Source organism: Leptopilina heterotoma, unplaced genomic scaffold (genome assembly GCF_015476425.1).
Source record: "Leptopilina heterotoma isolate Lh14 unplaced genomic scaffold, ASM1547642v1 Lhet_52, whole genome shotgun sequence".
NCBI classification, from domain to species: Eukaryota; Metazoa; Arthropoda; class Insecta; order Hymenoptera; family Figitidae; genus Leptopilina; species Leptopilina heterotoma.
In genome coordinates, this window is record NW_025111114.1 from 3,266,008 (window position 1) to 3,283,925 (window position 17,918).

Here is a 17,918-nt window from a genome sequence, read left to right on the forward strand (position 1 = left end):
TAATTTCTAAAATTTTAAAAATTAACGTTCTTTATAAAGTTTATAAATAAATAATTGTTTCTCAATAATATTGAAACTATTGGAAATTATTCAAAGTTGGCGACACAAATATTTCATGACCAATTAAAATTTAATTATATTTTCGACAAATGTTCTGATTGGCTAATATTGTAACTGATCGTTCCACACAACAAGCTTCACTGGAATGAATGAATTTTTTTGTTTTTTATTAATTAATAAAGTCTTTTATAAAAGAAGAGTAAAATAAAAAAGTATTTTCAATTTTTAAAAATTCTTTTTTATAAAAATATGTTAATAATTTAAAAAATCTTTTTGTTATTCTGTTCTTCAACAAGTATGTCTTTATGAACGCTTGCAATAGACACAAAAACGCCTTAAGGGAACGTAACTCAACGTAACTAGCGGTATTACTTTAGGTCGAATCCACAATGTTCTTTCCGATTTAAATGTCCCCGTTGGCACCTGGACCTGTCACAATTTTTTTTTTCACAACAAAACACGTTGTAAACAGAAATTTTCTTTAGAAAATTCTTAAGAACCTTTTTTCTATAATAATGAATGGAAATAAAATGCAAGATAAAAATGAACAGTGTTTAAACTACGATCTCATTGAAAATCTTCGGTTAACGAAATTCCCGAAGCCGGGGGAATTAATTTTTTACGGAACAGCTGGTTTTCGAACAAGGTATTTTTATTTATTTAATACAACAATAAAGATGAAATAATAATTGTTTTCTTTTCAGAGCAGAAAAGTTGGATCATGTTGCATTTACTATGGGAGTTTTATCAGTTTTGCGATCAAAGAAAAAGAAAGGTAAATTTATTTAATTAACTTTTTAACGACTTTATATGATAACTTTTTTAATTAACACAATTCAATGAATTAAATTAAAATAATATAACTAACACAATTCAATTAATTGAATTAAATTAATATAACTAATACAATTCAATGAATTAAATTAATATAAATAACACAGGGTTTTAATCGAATTCAATAAATTATTATGAATAAAAATAAATTTAAATATGAATTTTAGTTAAAAAATATATAACCACCAAAAGAATTAAATTTTTTGAGAAAAGTAACAAATAATAGCAGAAATTCAATTATTTTCAAAAAATTTAATAAAATTATTTGCAAAAATTTAAATTATTTCAAAAAATGTTCCTCAATTTAATGATTTTCAATATCAATTGTTTAAAAAATTTGTTAAAAATAATTATTTAAAAAAAATTTTAACAGAATTCCACGCAACCATTTAATTATTTTTAAAAAATTCATTTAAAAATGACTTTCAGTTAAAATTTTAAATAATAATTCATATAAATTTCTCAAAAAATGCAATTCTTTATAATTTTATTAAAATTCTTTTAAAGAATTCAATTTATTTTTTTAAAATTTTTAATAAAACTCTAGTCAAGAATTCAATTATCTTCATAAATAATTAAATTCTTTTTAGAAATTTAATTATTTTCATAAATAATAAAATTCTTCTTAAGAACTGAATTATCTTCACAAATAGAAAATTCTTAAATAGGAATTCAATTATTTAAAAATATTTGAATAAAATTCTTCGCAAGAAATTAAATATTATCATAAATAATAAAATTTGTCTTGGGAATTCAATTATTTTTAAAAATTTTTGATAAAATGCTTTATAAATTTGAAAAAATATAATAAAATTGATCATAGAAAACAATTATTTTCGTAAAATAAAACATTTTTTCCTAAAAATACAATTATTGTGAAAAACGTTAGTAAATATCTTCGAAACAATTCAATTAGTTTCGTAAAAAATAACATTTTTCGAAGCAATTCAATTATTTAAGAAATTTTAATAAAATTTTTCCCAAGAATTCAATTATTATTTTCAAAAATAAAATTTTCCACAGGAATTCAATTATTTAAAAAAAAAATGTTATACAATTTTTCGTCAGATTTCAATTTTTTTCTATTTTTTAATGAAATTTCTCGAAAGAATTTAATTATTTTCAAAAAGTTTAAAAAAAACTCTTAGAAATTCAATTATTTAAAAAAAATTCCAATAAAATTCTTTATAACAAATTAAATTATTTTCGTAAATAATAATATTCTTTTTCGGAGTTCAATCATTTCCACAAATAAAATTCTTTACAGGAATCGAATTCTTTAAAAATTTTTTTAATAAAATTTGTTCCAAGAATTCAATTATTTTCATAAATAACAAAACTTGTCGCAGAATTTCAATTATTTTTTGGACAATTTTAAATAAAATGAGAGAAAATTGCACTTATTCTTAAATTTTTTTTTAAATTCGCCGAAAGAATTTAATTATTTTAAAAGATTTTGATAAAATTCTTCATAAAAATTCATTTTTAAGAAATATTCAATTATTTAATAAATTAATTATTTTTGTATTTAAATAATTGAATTTTCGTTTGAATGTTTGAAAATTTTAATTCTTATGGAAAAATAATTGATGTTTTCTATTAATTTTACAATTATAGAAATTCTTATTTTCGTTTGAATGTTTGAAAATTTTAATTCTTATGGAAAAATAATAATTGATGTTTTCTATTAATTTTACAATTATAGAAATTCTTAAATAAATGTAATAGATTTAATTTGGTAAATAATAGGTATAGTTTTAATAAAATTAAAAAAATTAATTAAGTAAATGATTTAAATTAAACAAGAGTTTAAAATTTTTAAAAAAATTTGTTTTAAAAACAAGAGTTTTTTAATTAAACGAGTTTTAACAAAATATGAGATCCTAATTTAAATTAAAAAAATTTATTTCGTTTTCCAGCTGCCATTGGAATAATGATAACTGCGAGTCATAATCCAGAGAATGATAATGGACTGAAATTAGTAGATCCTTCAGGTGAAATGCTGGAAAGTTCCTGGGAGAAAATAGCTACGGATTTGGTGAACATTGATGATGGAGAATTGGTGCCGACATTGAGGAAAATAATAAAAGAGTTTGAAATTGATGAAAATTTACCAGCGACGATAATACTTGGGAGGGATACGAGAATCAGTAGTCCACGACTAGCTGACTGTGCAATCGAAGGAATAAATGCCTGTCGAGCGACTTTGAGGGATTTTGGAATCGTAACCACACCTCAATTGCACTATCTTGTTGCCTCGATAAACACAAATGGAGCTTATGGTGAACCCAGTCTTTCCGGATACTATCAAAAATTGAGTGCGGCTTTTAAGAACATTAGAGGAAATCTTTCTGACAGTGGCAATTATTTGGCGAAAATACAATTAGACGCTGCAAATGGAGTCGGTGCTTTGGCCATTAAACAATTTCAAGAGAATTTGAAAGGATTTCTTGACATTGATATCTATAACGATGGAAATGGAGAATTGAATCATAAAGTTTGTTTTCTTATTGATGTATTTAATATTAATATTTTTAATATTAATATTTTTATTAATATTTTTATTAATATTTTTAGTATTTATATTTTCAAGATTAATTAATGAAAATATGTTTCGAAGTAGTTATTAATTAATATGTTTCAGTGTGGAGCCGATTATGTAAAAATCGAACAAAGTCCACCTTCTAATCTTCCGGTGAAACCAAATCTGAGAAGTGTTTCGATAGACGGAGACGCGGATAGAATTGTCTATTACTATACAGACGAAGCAGACAAATTTCATCTTCTCGACGGAGATCGAATTGCAACTCTAATAGCCGAATATTTTAAGGAATTACTTTTGGAAAGTCAATTGACTTTGAATGTCGGTTTGGTACAAACGGCCTACGCGAATGGAGGGTCCACTGATTACATCACAAACAAATTGGTAATTTTTTTCTCTCTCTCAAAAATATTAATACATAATCAGTAAACAGGATTGCCACAGGTCAGGGAAATCAGGAAAAACTCGGGGATTTTTATTAAAATTACTGGAAAAAATTAAATTTTTAGAATTTAGAATATTCTGAATTTTTGTGTCTTTTTCGTTTGCCTCATAAACTAGAAAATTACCACGAATTCTAAAAAAATCACCTTAAATTTTACTCTATTTCTAAATAGTAAAGGGAGAAATAATTTTCAAACTAAAGAAAAAAGAAGACGTTCGGACAAGAATTGTTGAATTTAAATTTCTTTCAGAAAATTCCCGTCGAGTGTGTGCCAACCGGAGTAAAGCATTTACATCACAAGGCATTAGAATTTGACATTGGCATTTATTTCGAAGCAAATGGACACGGAACTGTTATTTTTAAAGATTCTGCAACTGAACTAATTCGAAGAGCCGCTAAGGACGAAACGTAAGTTTTAAATTTTTCTTTCTTTTTCCCCGAATGGAAAATCTAATATTTAACTGATATTTCAATATATAGAATTTCCGAGAGTAAAAGACAGGCGGCGAGAAAATTGTCCCAAGTCATCGATGTTATTAATCAAACTGTAGGCGATGCACTGAGTGATATGCTACTTGTTGAAACAATTTTGCACGCAAAGAAATGGAGTTTAATCGATTGGGAACAGAGTTATCGTGATTTGCCGAATAGACAACTGAAAGTTAAGGTGCAGGACAGAAGTGCAATAACAACAACGGACGCTGAGCGAAAGTGTGTTCTACCCGAAGGTTTACAGAGACAAATTGATCAAGCGGTGGCACGTTATTCCAAAGGACGTTCCTTCGTTCGGTAATTATAAAAAAAGCAATAAATCAGTTTCGAAATAACTTGAAATTATTAATAGTATTAATTAAGGAGATGCTAAAGTTAATAGTTCAGGGTTACCACAGTTCAGGGAAAAGTCAGGGGAAATAGAATTGGTCAGCGAAATCAATGAAAAGTCAGGGATTTTTATTAAAAGTACTGGAAAAAATTAAATTTTTAGAATTTATAAGAAAATTCTGAATTTTGGAGTCTTTTTTGTTTGCCTCATAAACTATAAAAATGCCGCGAATTCTAATACAAAACCATCAATTTTTTCTATTTCTGACAATAATTTCTTTTTAAATAACTAAATTCTTCAAGAACTACCATAAAATTATTACTTAGAAATTATTTAATGAATAAATGTTAATTAAAAATTTCAAAATTAATTGCAGAGTTGCCACGCTTATGCTCTTTTCAAATTCACTGACTTTTCCAGGTTTTCCAGGTTAAAAAACGGAATTTTTCCAGGTTTTTAAAACGAAAATTATTCAAAAACAGGAATAACTTTATTTTTAAATAAATATTTAATCATTATTTTTCTTTATAGAAATTAAGATATTCAAAAATTTGAAATTCAATAACATACAAGAATATTATTATAAAACATGAAGAAAGCGATGAATTCGAGTCGAAGACTCGGATTAAAACTTGCTACTTTGTTACGGTAACTTCTTCAAAAATTATTTTCATCATTACGATTATTCATTTCTAGAATTTTCAACTGAAATTCTTCTTTAAGTCAATTTTTTTAAAATAATTTTTGAAAAAGTTCTTTGTGAATTTTTAAATTCTTTTGTTCATAATTTAATTTTACGAAATTTCAAATATTCTTATATTCTTCAATTGAATATATGTATTAGAAATTAAAAACTTCAAATAATAAAAAAAAATTCCATTAAACTAAATGAGAAAAATTAATTCTAAAGAATTCTTAATTAAAAGTATGAAAAGTTCAAATTTCTAAAGATTTTAATTTGAAATTCATTTTTAAATCAATATTTGTTTGAAAATTCTACGAGAATTCCATTATTAAAACTATAAAAATAAATAGTTTATTAAACAATTAAATGTTTTTTAGAATTGAATTTTCGCAAAGAGTTTTATCAACTAATTTTTAAATAATTGAATTCTCTTGACAAATTGTAATAAAATTTTTAAGAATAATTGAATTTTTCGAGAAATTTGATGAAAATTGTATTAAGAATAATTGAAATTCTGCCCAGAATTTTATTAAAAGTTTTGAAAATAATTGAATTTCGAAAAAGAATTTAATTATTTATAAAGATAATTGAAATTTTGACGAGAATTTTTCTAAATTTTTTTAAACATAATTGGATTTCTGCGAAGAATTTTATTAAAATTTTTATTTTGAAAAAAATTTAATTGTTACGCAAAGAATTTTATAAAAATTTTTGAAAATAATTTTATTCTTTAAAGAAATTTAATTTAAAATTTACTTATTCAATTTTATGTTCAAAATTTTTTTTAAATTTTCGTCAAAATTTAAATTATTATTATAAATAATAAAATTCTTCTCCAAAAAACAATTATTTTCCAAAAATTTAATAAAAATCTTTGGAAAAATCTCTTATTATATTAAGTTGAAGAACGACCGACCGACCGACCGACCGACCCTAGCCGTATATATATGTATATCTTTTAAAAATAATATTAACACAAATGTATACATATTCACAATGTCACGCATGCGCAGTAGTGTTCTGTCAATGTTACGCATGCGCAGTAGTGTTCTGTCAATGTTACGCATGCGCAGTAGTGTTCTGTCAATGTTACGCATGCGCAGTAGTGTTCTGTCAATGTTACGCATGCGCAGTAGTGTTCTATCACTGTTACGCATGCGCAGTAGTGTTCTGTCAATATTACGCATGCGCAGTAGTGTTCTGTCAATATTACGCATGCGCAGTAGTGTTCTTTAAATATCAGGCATGCGCAGAAGTGTTCTATGAATATCAGGCATGCGCAGTAGTGTTCTATCAATGTCAGGCATGCGCACTATTGTTCTATGAATGTCAGGCATGCGCAGTAGTGTTCTATCACTGTTACGCATGCGCAGTAGTGTTCTGTCAATATTACACATGCGCAGTAGTGTTCTGACAATATTACACATGCGCAGTAGTGTTCTATTAGTGCCACGCATGCGCAGTAGTGTTCTGTCAATATTACACATGCGCAGTAGTGTTCTGTCAATATTAGGCATGCGCAGTAGTGTTCTGTCAATATTACGCATGCGCAGTAGTGTTCTTTAAATATCAGGCATGCGCAGTAGTGTTCTAGGCATGCGCAGTAGTGTTCTATCAATGTCAGGCATGCGCACTATTGTTCTATGAATGTCAGGCATGCGCAGTAGTGTTCTATCAATGTGAGGAATGCGCATTAGTGTTCTATGAATATCAGGCATGCGCAGTAGTGTTCTATGAATATCAAGCATGCGCGCATAACACCCACACATGTATACTCACACATATACACTAATCACATGTACATGTATACTCACACATGTTCATAAATTACATACACATGTATACTGCTCATATGCAGATATAAACTCCTACATATACACAAATCACATATATGTATAGATTTAATAAACGATTGATAATATAAATTGTTGAATTTTTTAAGGTTCGTTGATGCACGTAGTGTCTGTTGAAATTTTTTTAAATATACGTAAATACCTCACTCGCTAATGCTGCGCTGTCTGTGTTGTAATGGAACTTATTTATTTACTTGTGTATTTACTTATTTATTTCAGGGTTGCCACAAGACATCGATTTTAAAATTCCATGACTTTTCCAGGTTTTCCAGACCATTTCTTAAAAAATTCCAAACCAGAAATAAAATTGTTTTGGTATGTTTTTAGCTAATTACGACAAAAAGTATAAAATCCTTTAAGTAAATTGTTAACAAAATAAGTTATTAATTTTTAATTTCATTATTAACAAAAAATTAAGTTAAAATTTGTAAGGTTATTTGAGATACGCTCCGAAGAAAGATGAGGAGCAAATCTTTTTAAATTTAAAAATTTAGTTAAGTTTAGAATTTTTCACAATTATTAAACCAGTATTTTAAAAAGCATTTTAATAACATTTTATGAAACTGAAGTTACCTACGTTTATTCAATGACAATTTTTTCTTTGCTAATTATTTATTTTAATGTTAGAAGCCTTTTAAAAAATTTTAAAAGATCGAAGTCGGGGAAATTATTAATTTTGATTTTTTACACAGATTTTCGAAAAATCCATATATTATTTAAACAAAATTATTATTTCCTCACCTCATAAGCAATTTTTTCTTTTACAAATTATTTATTTTAATGTGACAAGTCATTTAAAAAAATTGTAAGAGGATCTAAGGAAGGCAAGGAAATTAGTGATTTTTAATTATTTTTTCGTAGATTTTCCAAATATCCCGAAATTTTAACTAAATTATTATTTCCTTGCTTCAGAAGCAATTTTTTTCGATTGCAATTTTTTAAAGGGCTTCTTACATTAAAAAACAATTAGCAAAAGAAAAAATTTTCATTGCATAAAAGTTGGTAGCTTCAGTTTCATAACATTTTGGGGTTTCTAAAATGTATTAATTTAAAAATTATTTAAAGGAAGATAGAGACCAAAAGAAACTAAAATTCAGAAATGCCATATTGATTTCAATTGTAAGCACTAAATTTAAAATCAAAAAGTTGTATGTCAACTTGAAAACTTGAAATTTTTACGACTCAAATACAAAAAATTGAGCTTTTAGTATCAGGCTTTATATAATTCCCTGACAATTCCAGATTTTTCAGGTTTTCCATGACTGAAAAAAAATTCCATGACAATTCCGGGTTTCCCAGGTTTTCCAGGTCCGTGGCAACCCTGTATTTGTTTGGCAGACATCAACAATAATTTTTTAAATGGATAATCAGTGAAAAATGACTTATATTTCTGTAAGTTAGTGTTTCACTTCGATCCGCGAATTTCATTTTTTCGAGCGATTATTTGGTTATCGTCTTTGGTTTTCAAACGATCATCTTGTTTATTCTTTTGTTAATTGTCAAATCGTATCGTCTAATTTTCTAATTGTCATCGACCGAACTTCTCGACTGCTTCTCGACTTTCCCATAACTGACAACTAAAAATAATACAATAATAACCTATTTTTTGAAAAAAATCGATATCCAAAAACATTTAAATTCTTTTTTATTAATTCTATTAAAAACTAAAATTAAATTCATTTTAGTGAATTAAAATTATTATATCAAGTTAAAAATTAATTCAAGGTGTCTAGTGAATTATTATTTTTAAATTCCCGGACCAAAAATAAATATTCCCGGATTGATTTTTTAAAACAGCAATTACTATAAAATTTAAATATTAATACTTTTAATAAAGAAATTTTTAAGAAAATCAATTTTAAAAAGTCAATAGACATCTTTATTTAGAGAAATATATATAATATTACTTGTTATATATTACTTAATAAATCTATAACATTGTAATAGTTGGATCTAAATTTAAAATTAACCTACTTTTTTATTTTTCTATTAGTTGGGCTTTTTTGCGGAGTATTATTATTATTTTTAATTGTGTATTTAAATAATAAAAATTAAAAATAATTATTTTTAATTTTTATTATTAAAAAAAAAAAGTTGTCTGTTCATTGAACAAGACCTACATGTCTTATAGTATTTTGGCCCCCTGAATACGAATATGAAGTCAGAATTGCTCCATCACCCTCTGTTTTCTTTTAAATCGAAAAAACTACCCTTAAGTCTAAAATTCAAGAATTAAAGTAAAAAAAAATAAAAACACGGCTTTCTTCGGAGTAGAAGAATATATTTATGCGTTTTCTTCTTTCAACAACTCAAATAATGTCAAAATTGCTCCACCACCCCTACTTTTTTTTAAATCGAAGAAAGTACCCTTAAATCTAAAATTCAAGAACTAAAGTGAAAAAAAATGAAATAACCGGTTTTCTTCGGAGTAGAAGAATATATTTATGCGTTTTCTTCTTTCAACAACAAATAATGATAAATTAACTCTGATTCTGCTTTTTAGTTATGAGAACAAAAATAAAGGAACGTATGCTTTTGTCTAAAACTAATTGTTTTTATTGTTGTTAGTATACTCTGGGTTCATACTTAAAGGGGTAGTTTTTTCAATATAAATCAATAAGAGGGTGATTTAAGGGCAGGGGGTGATGGAGCAATTTCGTCATTATTTCTAAATTGTTGAAAGAAAAAAACGCATAAATATATTTTTCGACTTCGCAAAAAAACTGGTTATTTCATTCTTTGACTTTAGTTCTTGAATTTTAGATTTAAGGGTAGTTTCTCCCATTTAAAAGAAACAGGGGTGGTGGAGCAATTTTGACATTATTTCTGAGAGGTTAAAGGAAGAAAACGCATAAATATATTCTTCTACTCCTAAGAAAACCGGTTATTTCATATTTTTTTACTTTAGTTCTTGAATTTTAGATTTAAGGGTAGTTTCTCCCATTTAAAAAAACAGGGGTGGTGGAGCAATTTTGACAATATTTCTGAGTGGTTGAAGGAAGAAAACGCATAAATATATTCTTCTACTTCGCAAAAAAGTGGTTATTTCATTCTTTGACTTTAGTTCTTGAATTTTAGATTTAAGGGTAGTTTCTCCTATTTAAAAAAACAGGGGTGGTGGAGCAATTTTGACATTATTTGAGTTGTTGAAAGAAGAAAACGCACAAATATATTCTTCTACTCCGAAGAAAGCCGTGTTTTTATTTTTTTTTTACTTTAATTCTTGAATTTTAGACTTAAGGGTAGTTTTTTCGATTTAAAAAAAACAGAGGGTGCTGGAGCAATTCTGACTTCATATTCGTATTCAGGGGGCCAAAATACTATAAGACATGTAGGTCTTGTTCAATGAACAGACAACTTTTTTTTTGTGTGCCTGTGATTGTAATCATGCCTAAATTAAAAAAATTTAACATTTTTAGGTATAAAATAATTTTTTAATAAACATTAATAAAAATTTAGTTTTCTAAACATTATTCAAAAGTAGACGAAAGAACAAAGTTTTGTCCTCTTGATGTAATTTTTCTAAATTCAATAGATTAAGTTATAGATAATTAAAAATAAGTATACTTAGATTTCTTTGAATAATTTTTTAACACAATTAAATTTTTCAAATATGTCTACAATAGAAACCTTTTTGAATAGTTGAAATTGTGCAAAATTTAATTGAAAATAATTAATTTATTTCAAGTATTTTGTTACAATTTTTTGAAGAATTTTAATTGCAAATTTTGAAAATAATTGAATTACCAAAAATTTAAAAAAAATTTTTAAAGGTAAATTAGGATATAAGAATTATTTTAAGAAATTCAATTATTTTCGAAAAATAACATTATAATATTTTTAAAAACTAATATTATTAGAATTTTTTTATAGTAATTTTTTAAGATTTAATTATCTTCGAATAATGTAAATAAACATTTATGAAAATTTACTTCAATAAGACGAGCGAACATGACAGCTTGGTTATCAAAACAAAAAGAAAATCGTTTTTTGTTCGTTTCTCGGATCGTGTTGCTCGAATGAAACACTACTGTAAGTGTAATTTTCAACTGACTTTTAGTAAAATTATTTGTTTGACAGAAATTTACAATATTAATAAATAAATCACAATAAAATAATAATCAGTGAAGAATGACTGATATTTTAGTACTTTTCAACTGATTTTCAGTAAAATTCCACTGATTATGAATCCAAAGTCACTTTTTAAAAATACAAAATGGCGAATCCAGGATAGCGGACGAAAATGAAAGGTTTAGTAAGAGAATACGTAAAAATAACATTTCGTATAATGTACAATGACATTTTTTGTAAATGTCACTTCATAATTTTTGTCTTATTACACAATGATTTTAAATAAAATAATTTATATTTTTATAAATATTAATAATTTTTTACATTTTCTAACCACTATAAGGTTTTAATTTTGTAAATGTTCAAATTCTGGTTTAGAAAGAAAAATTTATATTATTATACAACTATATTGTCTAGACTTGCAAAAACCCAAAGTCTAGACTTTGTTGTAACAATATTGTTACAATATATATTGTAACAATATTGGTGACGGTGACATGCGTAAGAATAGTGCAGTAAAAATTTCAAAAAAACACCCTGATCATTACCTACAGAAAATCCTATTAGTAAGAAAAGAATGGACGTATCTTCGCCCTTTTCTTACTAATTATTCAGAGAATCAGGCTAACATTCAAAATCTAACCTTCTAAGTTTAGTTATTTCAAAAAAATTATTTTATTGATGCAAATAAATATTTATTTTAATTAAAAACTATGCATTATTTAATCAAGTAATTTTTATAATTGATTTAAAGCAATATTTATTAAATTAAATTATTCTATTTAATTGACTTAAGTAATTTGTATTTGGTTCAAATAACTATTTAATAGATACCATAAATTAAAATATTTATGTCCAGTAAATATTTACTTAGTTCAAATAAAAAAAAAAAATAAGTAAAAACTAATAAGTTTAAATACAACCGAACGAGCGTTAGCGAGTGAGGTATATGTTGCTAGTTTCAATTATTTTCAAAAATTTTCCTTTATTTCGATTATTTTTAATATCTACGATTTTAATAAAATTATTTTTGTAAAACATAACATTCTTACTAGGAATACAATTATTGTCAAAAATGTTAATAAAAATCTTCGAAACAATTCAATTATTTTCGTAAAAAATAACATTCTTCGAGGCAATTCAATTATTTAAGAAATTGTAATATAATGCTTCCCAAGAATTCAATTAATATTTTCAAAAATAAAATTTTCCACAGGAATTCAATTATTTAAAAAAATTGAATAAAATTCTTCGTCAGATTTTAATTATTTTCAATTATTTTCATAAATAACAAAACTTATAGTAAAATTGCAATTATTTTTTATACAATTTTAAATGAATTGATAGAAAATTGCATTTATTCTTAAATTTTTTTTTAAATTCGAAGAAAGAATTCAATTATTTTTAAAAATTTTGATAAAATTTTTCATAAAATTTCAATTTTAAGAAATATTCAATTATTTAATAAATTATTTATTTTTGTATTTAAATAATTGAATTTTCGTAAGATGTTCTAATAAAAATTGATTAAAAAATGAATTTCCCTTTAAAATTGTAAATTATAATAATTATTAAATATTTATTTAAAAAAGAAGTTATTGATGTTTTGGAATAATTTTACAAAAGAAATTCGTAAATAAATATAATTAAGAACATATTTTTGTGTATCTAATAATTTTTGGAGTGAATCAGAATATTCTTCAGGGTCAGGGAAAAAGTCAAAATCAGTCAGGAAAAAGTCTAAAAATTAGGGAAAAGACAAGGAAAAAGAAAATTAAATTTTTGTAGCAACCCAATTTTTGTATAGCAACAAATAAATATAATTAATAATTGCGTTTTAATTACTTGACAGACCGTCTGGAACGGAAGATATAGTACGAGTTTACGCTGAATGTGAAAATAAAGAGGACGTTGAGAAACTTGCAGTCGAAGTGGGAATTGCAGTCTACAATTTAGCCAATGGAGTTGGTTCGAAACCAGTTTTATCAAAAATGTGATATTTTGAGATTGGATAACAATAACAATGCATTTATTATAAATATGTTAAATTGTTGACTATACGAGATATTACGTTTTAGAGGCGAAATATTTTTAAAGATAATATTTTATACGTTTTATACATATATACACTAGTCCAATGTAGATTATTTTTATACAAACATTTTCATGTTTTTACGGTTTGTGGTGTAATTTATAAACAACTTTATTAATTGTTATTTTTTACTTGAATTTTTTACTTTTATTATTGACAGTTTTTTAAAATTATTAACAGTTTTTTTTACAATTTTGTTTTAGTTATTAACAATTCATTAATTATTATCCGTTCTTTTTAAGAATTCCGGCCGGTATTTTATTGTATTTGAATGTTGTACTTCAGGCGCCATGGTAACGACTATTGATTACGACAATGAAATGTTGTCATAGAACAAAAAATGTCAGTATTGTTTTGAAATTCTAAAAATGTGGCAAAACAACGAAGTTAGATTCGACATTCCCTTTTCGTAATTATACTTTTTATTACTTATTATTCGTATTTTATATTTTATGAAATTAATAAAGATTTTTTTCTTTTTCGTGAAATTATATTTCTTTTTATATCTGCAATAATTTTTGGATATTATTGTTCTTATTGTTATTATTTTTTTATATTATTTTGTTACTTATTGTTATTATTTTTTATCGGTAATAATTTTATTGCTATATTTTTTAATCGGCACTCATTTTTGGATTTATACATTGTCATTACTTTTTTCTCGGCAATAATTTTTTTTTGAAAACTTTTAGGCAAATTGAAATGCGATTAGGAGAAGTGATTATTGACAAATTGGAGAATATTGAGGACAATAAAGGCAATGCTGGCGATCGGGGAAGATTATTGATAACAAATTTGAGAATTATTTGGCATTCCTCGGGTTATCCTCGAATCAATTTAAGTCAGTAATTATTTAAAGTGACTTTTCTTTTATTATTTAGAATAATAATTACTTTTTCGGTAGGTATTGGATATAATACGTTTGTGTCCGTGACCACGAAAGCTGTCGCTCGAGTATGTAATTATATTGCAAAAATTGTATAATAATTATAATTATAATAATTTAATAATATTAATAATTATTCTTTCAGGTGTTTAGCAGTAATACGCAAGCATTGTACATTCTATCATCGTTTCGAAGTTGCAGATATGAATTTCTATTCATAAATCTAGATCCAAAGAATAGTCGTCATTATACGTCCGTTTTAGGTGTTTATAGATCGTACATATCATCGAAATTGTATAGAGAAATTAAATTGAGAGGCGCAATTATCCACGATAAACGTCTCACTATTCTGCCGCAGGAGAATATTCACTCAACATTACATGGTGTCTGGAATTTATCAACAGAACAGGTATTTTAATTTAATTATTATGATTTTTATTTTTATTTTTATTATTATTATTAATTGATATTATTATTATTATTATTATTATTATTATTATTATTATTATTATTATTATTATTCTTATTCTTATTAATATTATTATTATTATTATTATTATTATTATTATTATTATTATTATTATTATTATTATTATTTTTATTTTTATTATTATTAATTAATATTATTATTATTAATTAAATTGGATTATTTTCAACAATTTTAATATAAATTAAATTATTTTTAACAATTTTGATGAAATTCTTTTAAAAAAATCATTATTTTCGAAATTTTTAATAAAATTCCTTTAAAAAATTCAATTATTTACATACATAAGAATATTTTGGGCAAGAATTAAAATATTTTCATAAATAATAAAATCCTTCAAAGGAAATCAATTATTTTCAATACAATTTTAATAAAATTTCTCGAAAGAATACAATTATTTTTAAAAATATCTATTATTTAAATTCAATTATTTTTAACAATTCTGATAAAAAATTCTTCTAAACAATTGAATTATATTGTGATGTTGTTTTGTTTGGATTTATAATTTTAGTCAAACTCTTGGCAAGAATTCAATTATTTTTGTATAAATAATAAAATTCTTCTGAGAAGTTAAACTATTTTTAATACAATTTTAGTTAAATTTCTATGAAAAAAATCAATATTGAAGATAATTTTAATAAAATTTCTCTAACAGGTTCAATTATTTTTAAAAATTGTAATAAAATTTTTCTAAACAATCCAATTGTTCTTAAAAGTTTTTAATAAAATTCTTTGTGAATTTCAATTATTTTCAAAATTTTCTTATTAAATTAATTACTTTAAAAAAATTACATTATTTTTACGAAATTTAATAAAATTCTTCAAAAAAAAAAAAAAAGGAATTATTTACAAAAAATTGTTTAAAAGAATAAAATTGTCTATGAATAATTTTAATATAATTTGATAGGAAAATCGTTAATTATAATTAACAATAAACAAGATTATTTTAAAAACTTGAAAGAAATTCTTCTTAAAATTAAATTATGTATTTTCAAACTTTTGAGTAAAAATTATTAAAAAAAGCTTCATTATTTTCAAGAGTATTAAAATAAATTTTTCATAATAATTATATTATTTTAAAAAAAATTTAATAAGAATCTTTCTAAAAATTATATTATTTTCAATACAATTTTAATTACATTTTTTCGAAAGAATTCAATTATTAAAAACAGTATTGATAAAATTCTTGAAATGAATTCAATTATTTTCAAATTTTTTTTTATAAGTACTTTACAAGAATTTAATGATTTTCAGCTCTTCGACAATTTAATTATTTCTGAAAATAATTGAATTCTTAAATAGAATTTTATTAAAACTTTTTCAAATAATTGAATCCCTGCGAAAAAATTTATTATTTCTACAAATAATTGAATTCTTGCAAAATTTTAAAAAATAAGTGAATTTTTTAGAAGAATTTTATGAAAATTGTATTTAAAATAACTGAATACCTGGAAAAAATTAACAATTTATTGATAGAATTGACTTCTTTCGAAGAATTTAAAAATAAATTTAATTTTTCCTGGAATTCAATTAAAATTTTATTTAAAATAATTGAATTCCAGCAAAAATTTCATTATTTATGAAAATAATTGAATTTTTGTTAAAAATTTTTTTTAAATAATTGAACTCCTGTGACAAATTCAATTATTTCTTTTACATGATTGAATTTCCTCGGAGAATTTTTAAAAGATTTTTAAAAATAATTGAAATTTTCGAAGAAATCAATTAAAATTGTATTAAAAATAAGTATGAAATCCTAATAAGAATTTTATAATTTATAGAAAAATAATTGAATTTTTTGACGAAGATTTTTATTATTTATAATTTGACTTTTTGCAAAGAATGTTTATAAAATTCAATTACTTTCAAAATTTCCAGTAAAAATTATTTTTAAAAAACTCCACTATTTTCAAGAATATTGTGAAATAAATTATTTTAAAAAATTCAATTATTTTAAAGAAGTTTAATAAAAATTTTGCCAAGAATTAAATTATTTTCAACACATTTTCTCAAAAGAATTGAATTATTTTCAAATTTTTTTTATAAATACTTTACAAGAATTCAATGATTTTCAGTAAATTAATTTTTAAATTTTAAACATTTAGAAAGAAAAATTATTTAAAAAGTTGGGAAACAAAAAGCAAACAGCAATGTAGATTATTATTTTAAAGTATTTTAACAGTTGAATGTTCATAGCTTCCGTTAATATTAATTTGTTTTAATCAAAATTATTATTTTAAGGGAAATGTGGGAATGTTCATTGTCACCAATGTGAGAATAGTTTGGTTTGCGGACATGAATCACCAATTCAACGTTTCTTTGTCATATCTCGTATTTGCAAGCGTGAGTACCGTAATTTTTCCATATTTAAATAAATTTGATTATTTATTTAATTATTTTATTTGCTTTTAATTATTTTATTTAGTAATTCGTTTACTTACCTTCAGGTGAATATAAGAACATCAAAATTTGGACCAACTCTGGTGATTGTCAGCAGTGAGGCGAGTGGCGGCTACGTCTTAGGTTTTCGAATAGATCCCGTAGAGAAACTTCATATGATCCACAAGGAAATTAAGGCACTCCTGGCGACGTACAACAGATCTCCAATATTCGGAGTCGATTACAAACCCGAACATAATGTACATTTTTTTCCAACTTTCTCAATTTTCAGTGTATTTTAATTCATTTTTTTTTTTGGACATCGAAAATTGTACTATAAATGGAATTTTTTTCTGTTCAGGCGCCTGTGGAACGTAAAATAGATCTGAATGAATTTTCCGAAGTTGAAGAAATTGCCGAGGACGAAATTTCAAATGCCCTTGGTGTTTATTTCAATGACGGCGAGGAGAGTAATCGAATTCCCGTTTATAATAATTATGTTGGTCTCATGGTCGAGGAATTGAAAGAGGACACCACTATGCAACAATTATGGGAATTGATTCCATCGACTTCATCGCAAAATTCAAAATAAAGAGGGAAAAATAATAATTAAGAGAAAAGAAAAGCAGAAGATGAAGAAAAAGGAAAAGAAGAAATTAAGATAAAAGAAAACAAGAAATTAAGGTAAAAGAAAAGAAGAAAATAAAATAAAAGAAAAGAAGAAAATAAAGAAAAAATCCGAAAGAAAAAAGAGAAGAAAA

At 24.2% G+C, this 17,918-nt stretch overlaps 2 protein-coding genes across 2 annotated transcripts; both read left to right on the forward strand.

Moving 5' to 3' along the window:
* The first annotated feature begins 452 nt into the window (after positions 1 to 452).
* Positions 453 to 13,893, forward strand: LOC122508034 (phosphoacetylglucosamine mutase). Its single transcript, XM_043621105.1, has 7 exons — positions 453 to 706; positions 765 to 835; positions 2,814 to 3,391; positions 3,539 to 3,820; positions 4,132 to 4,289; positions 4,362 to 4,670; positions 13,166 to 13,893. The coding sequence occupies exons 1-7, from the start codon at positions 576 to 578 to the stop codon at positions 13,308 to 13,310; spliced, it is 1,674 nt and encodes a 557-aa protein (XP_043477040.1). The 5' UTR covers positions 453 to 575; the 3' UTR covers positions 13,311 to 13,893.
* On the forward strand, positions 13,675 to 17,834 carry LOC122508038 (Bardet-Biedl syndrome 5 protein homolog). The gene is made up of 7 exons (XM_043621111.1): positions 13,675 to 13,814; positions 14,098 to 14,246; positions 14,310 to 14,359; positions 14,437 to 14,700; positions 17,020 to 17,121; positions 17,226 to 17,417; positions 17,519 to 17,834. Exons 1-7 carry the CDS (start codon positions 13,774 to 13,776, stop codon positions 17,747 to 17,749), a joined length of 1,029 nt encoding a protein of 342 aa, XP_043477046.1. The 5' UTR covers positions 13,675 to 13,773; the 3' UTR covers positions 17,750 to 17,834.
* The last annotated feature ends 84 nt before the right edge of the window (positions 17,835 to 17,918 follow it).

Coding starts and splice junctions, on each gene's coding strand:
- LOC122508034 (XM_043621105.1), top strand. CDS start 576: ATGAATGGAAATAAAATGCAAGATAAAAATGAACAGTGTTTAAACTAC. Junction 3,392..3,538: donor ATGGAGAATTGAATCATAAA/GTTTGTTTTCTT, acceptor AATATGTTTCAG/TGTGGAGCCGATTATGTAAA. Junction 4,290..4,361: donor AGAGCCGCTAAGGACGAAAC/GTAAGTTTTAAA, acceptor TTCAATATATAG/AATTTCCGAGAGTAAAAGAC.
- LOC122508038 (XM_043621111.1), top strand. CDS start 13,774: ATGTGGCAAAACAACGAAGTTAGATTCGACATTCCCTTTTC. Junction 14,247..14,309: donor TTATCCTCGAATCAATTTAA/GTCAGTAATTAT, acceptor CTTTTTCGGTAG/GTATTGGATATAATACGTTT. Junction 17,122..17,225: donor CATATCTCGTATTTGCAAGC/GTGAGTACCGTA, acceptor ACTTACCTTCAG/GTGAATATAAGAACATCAAA.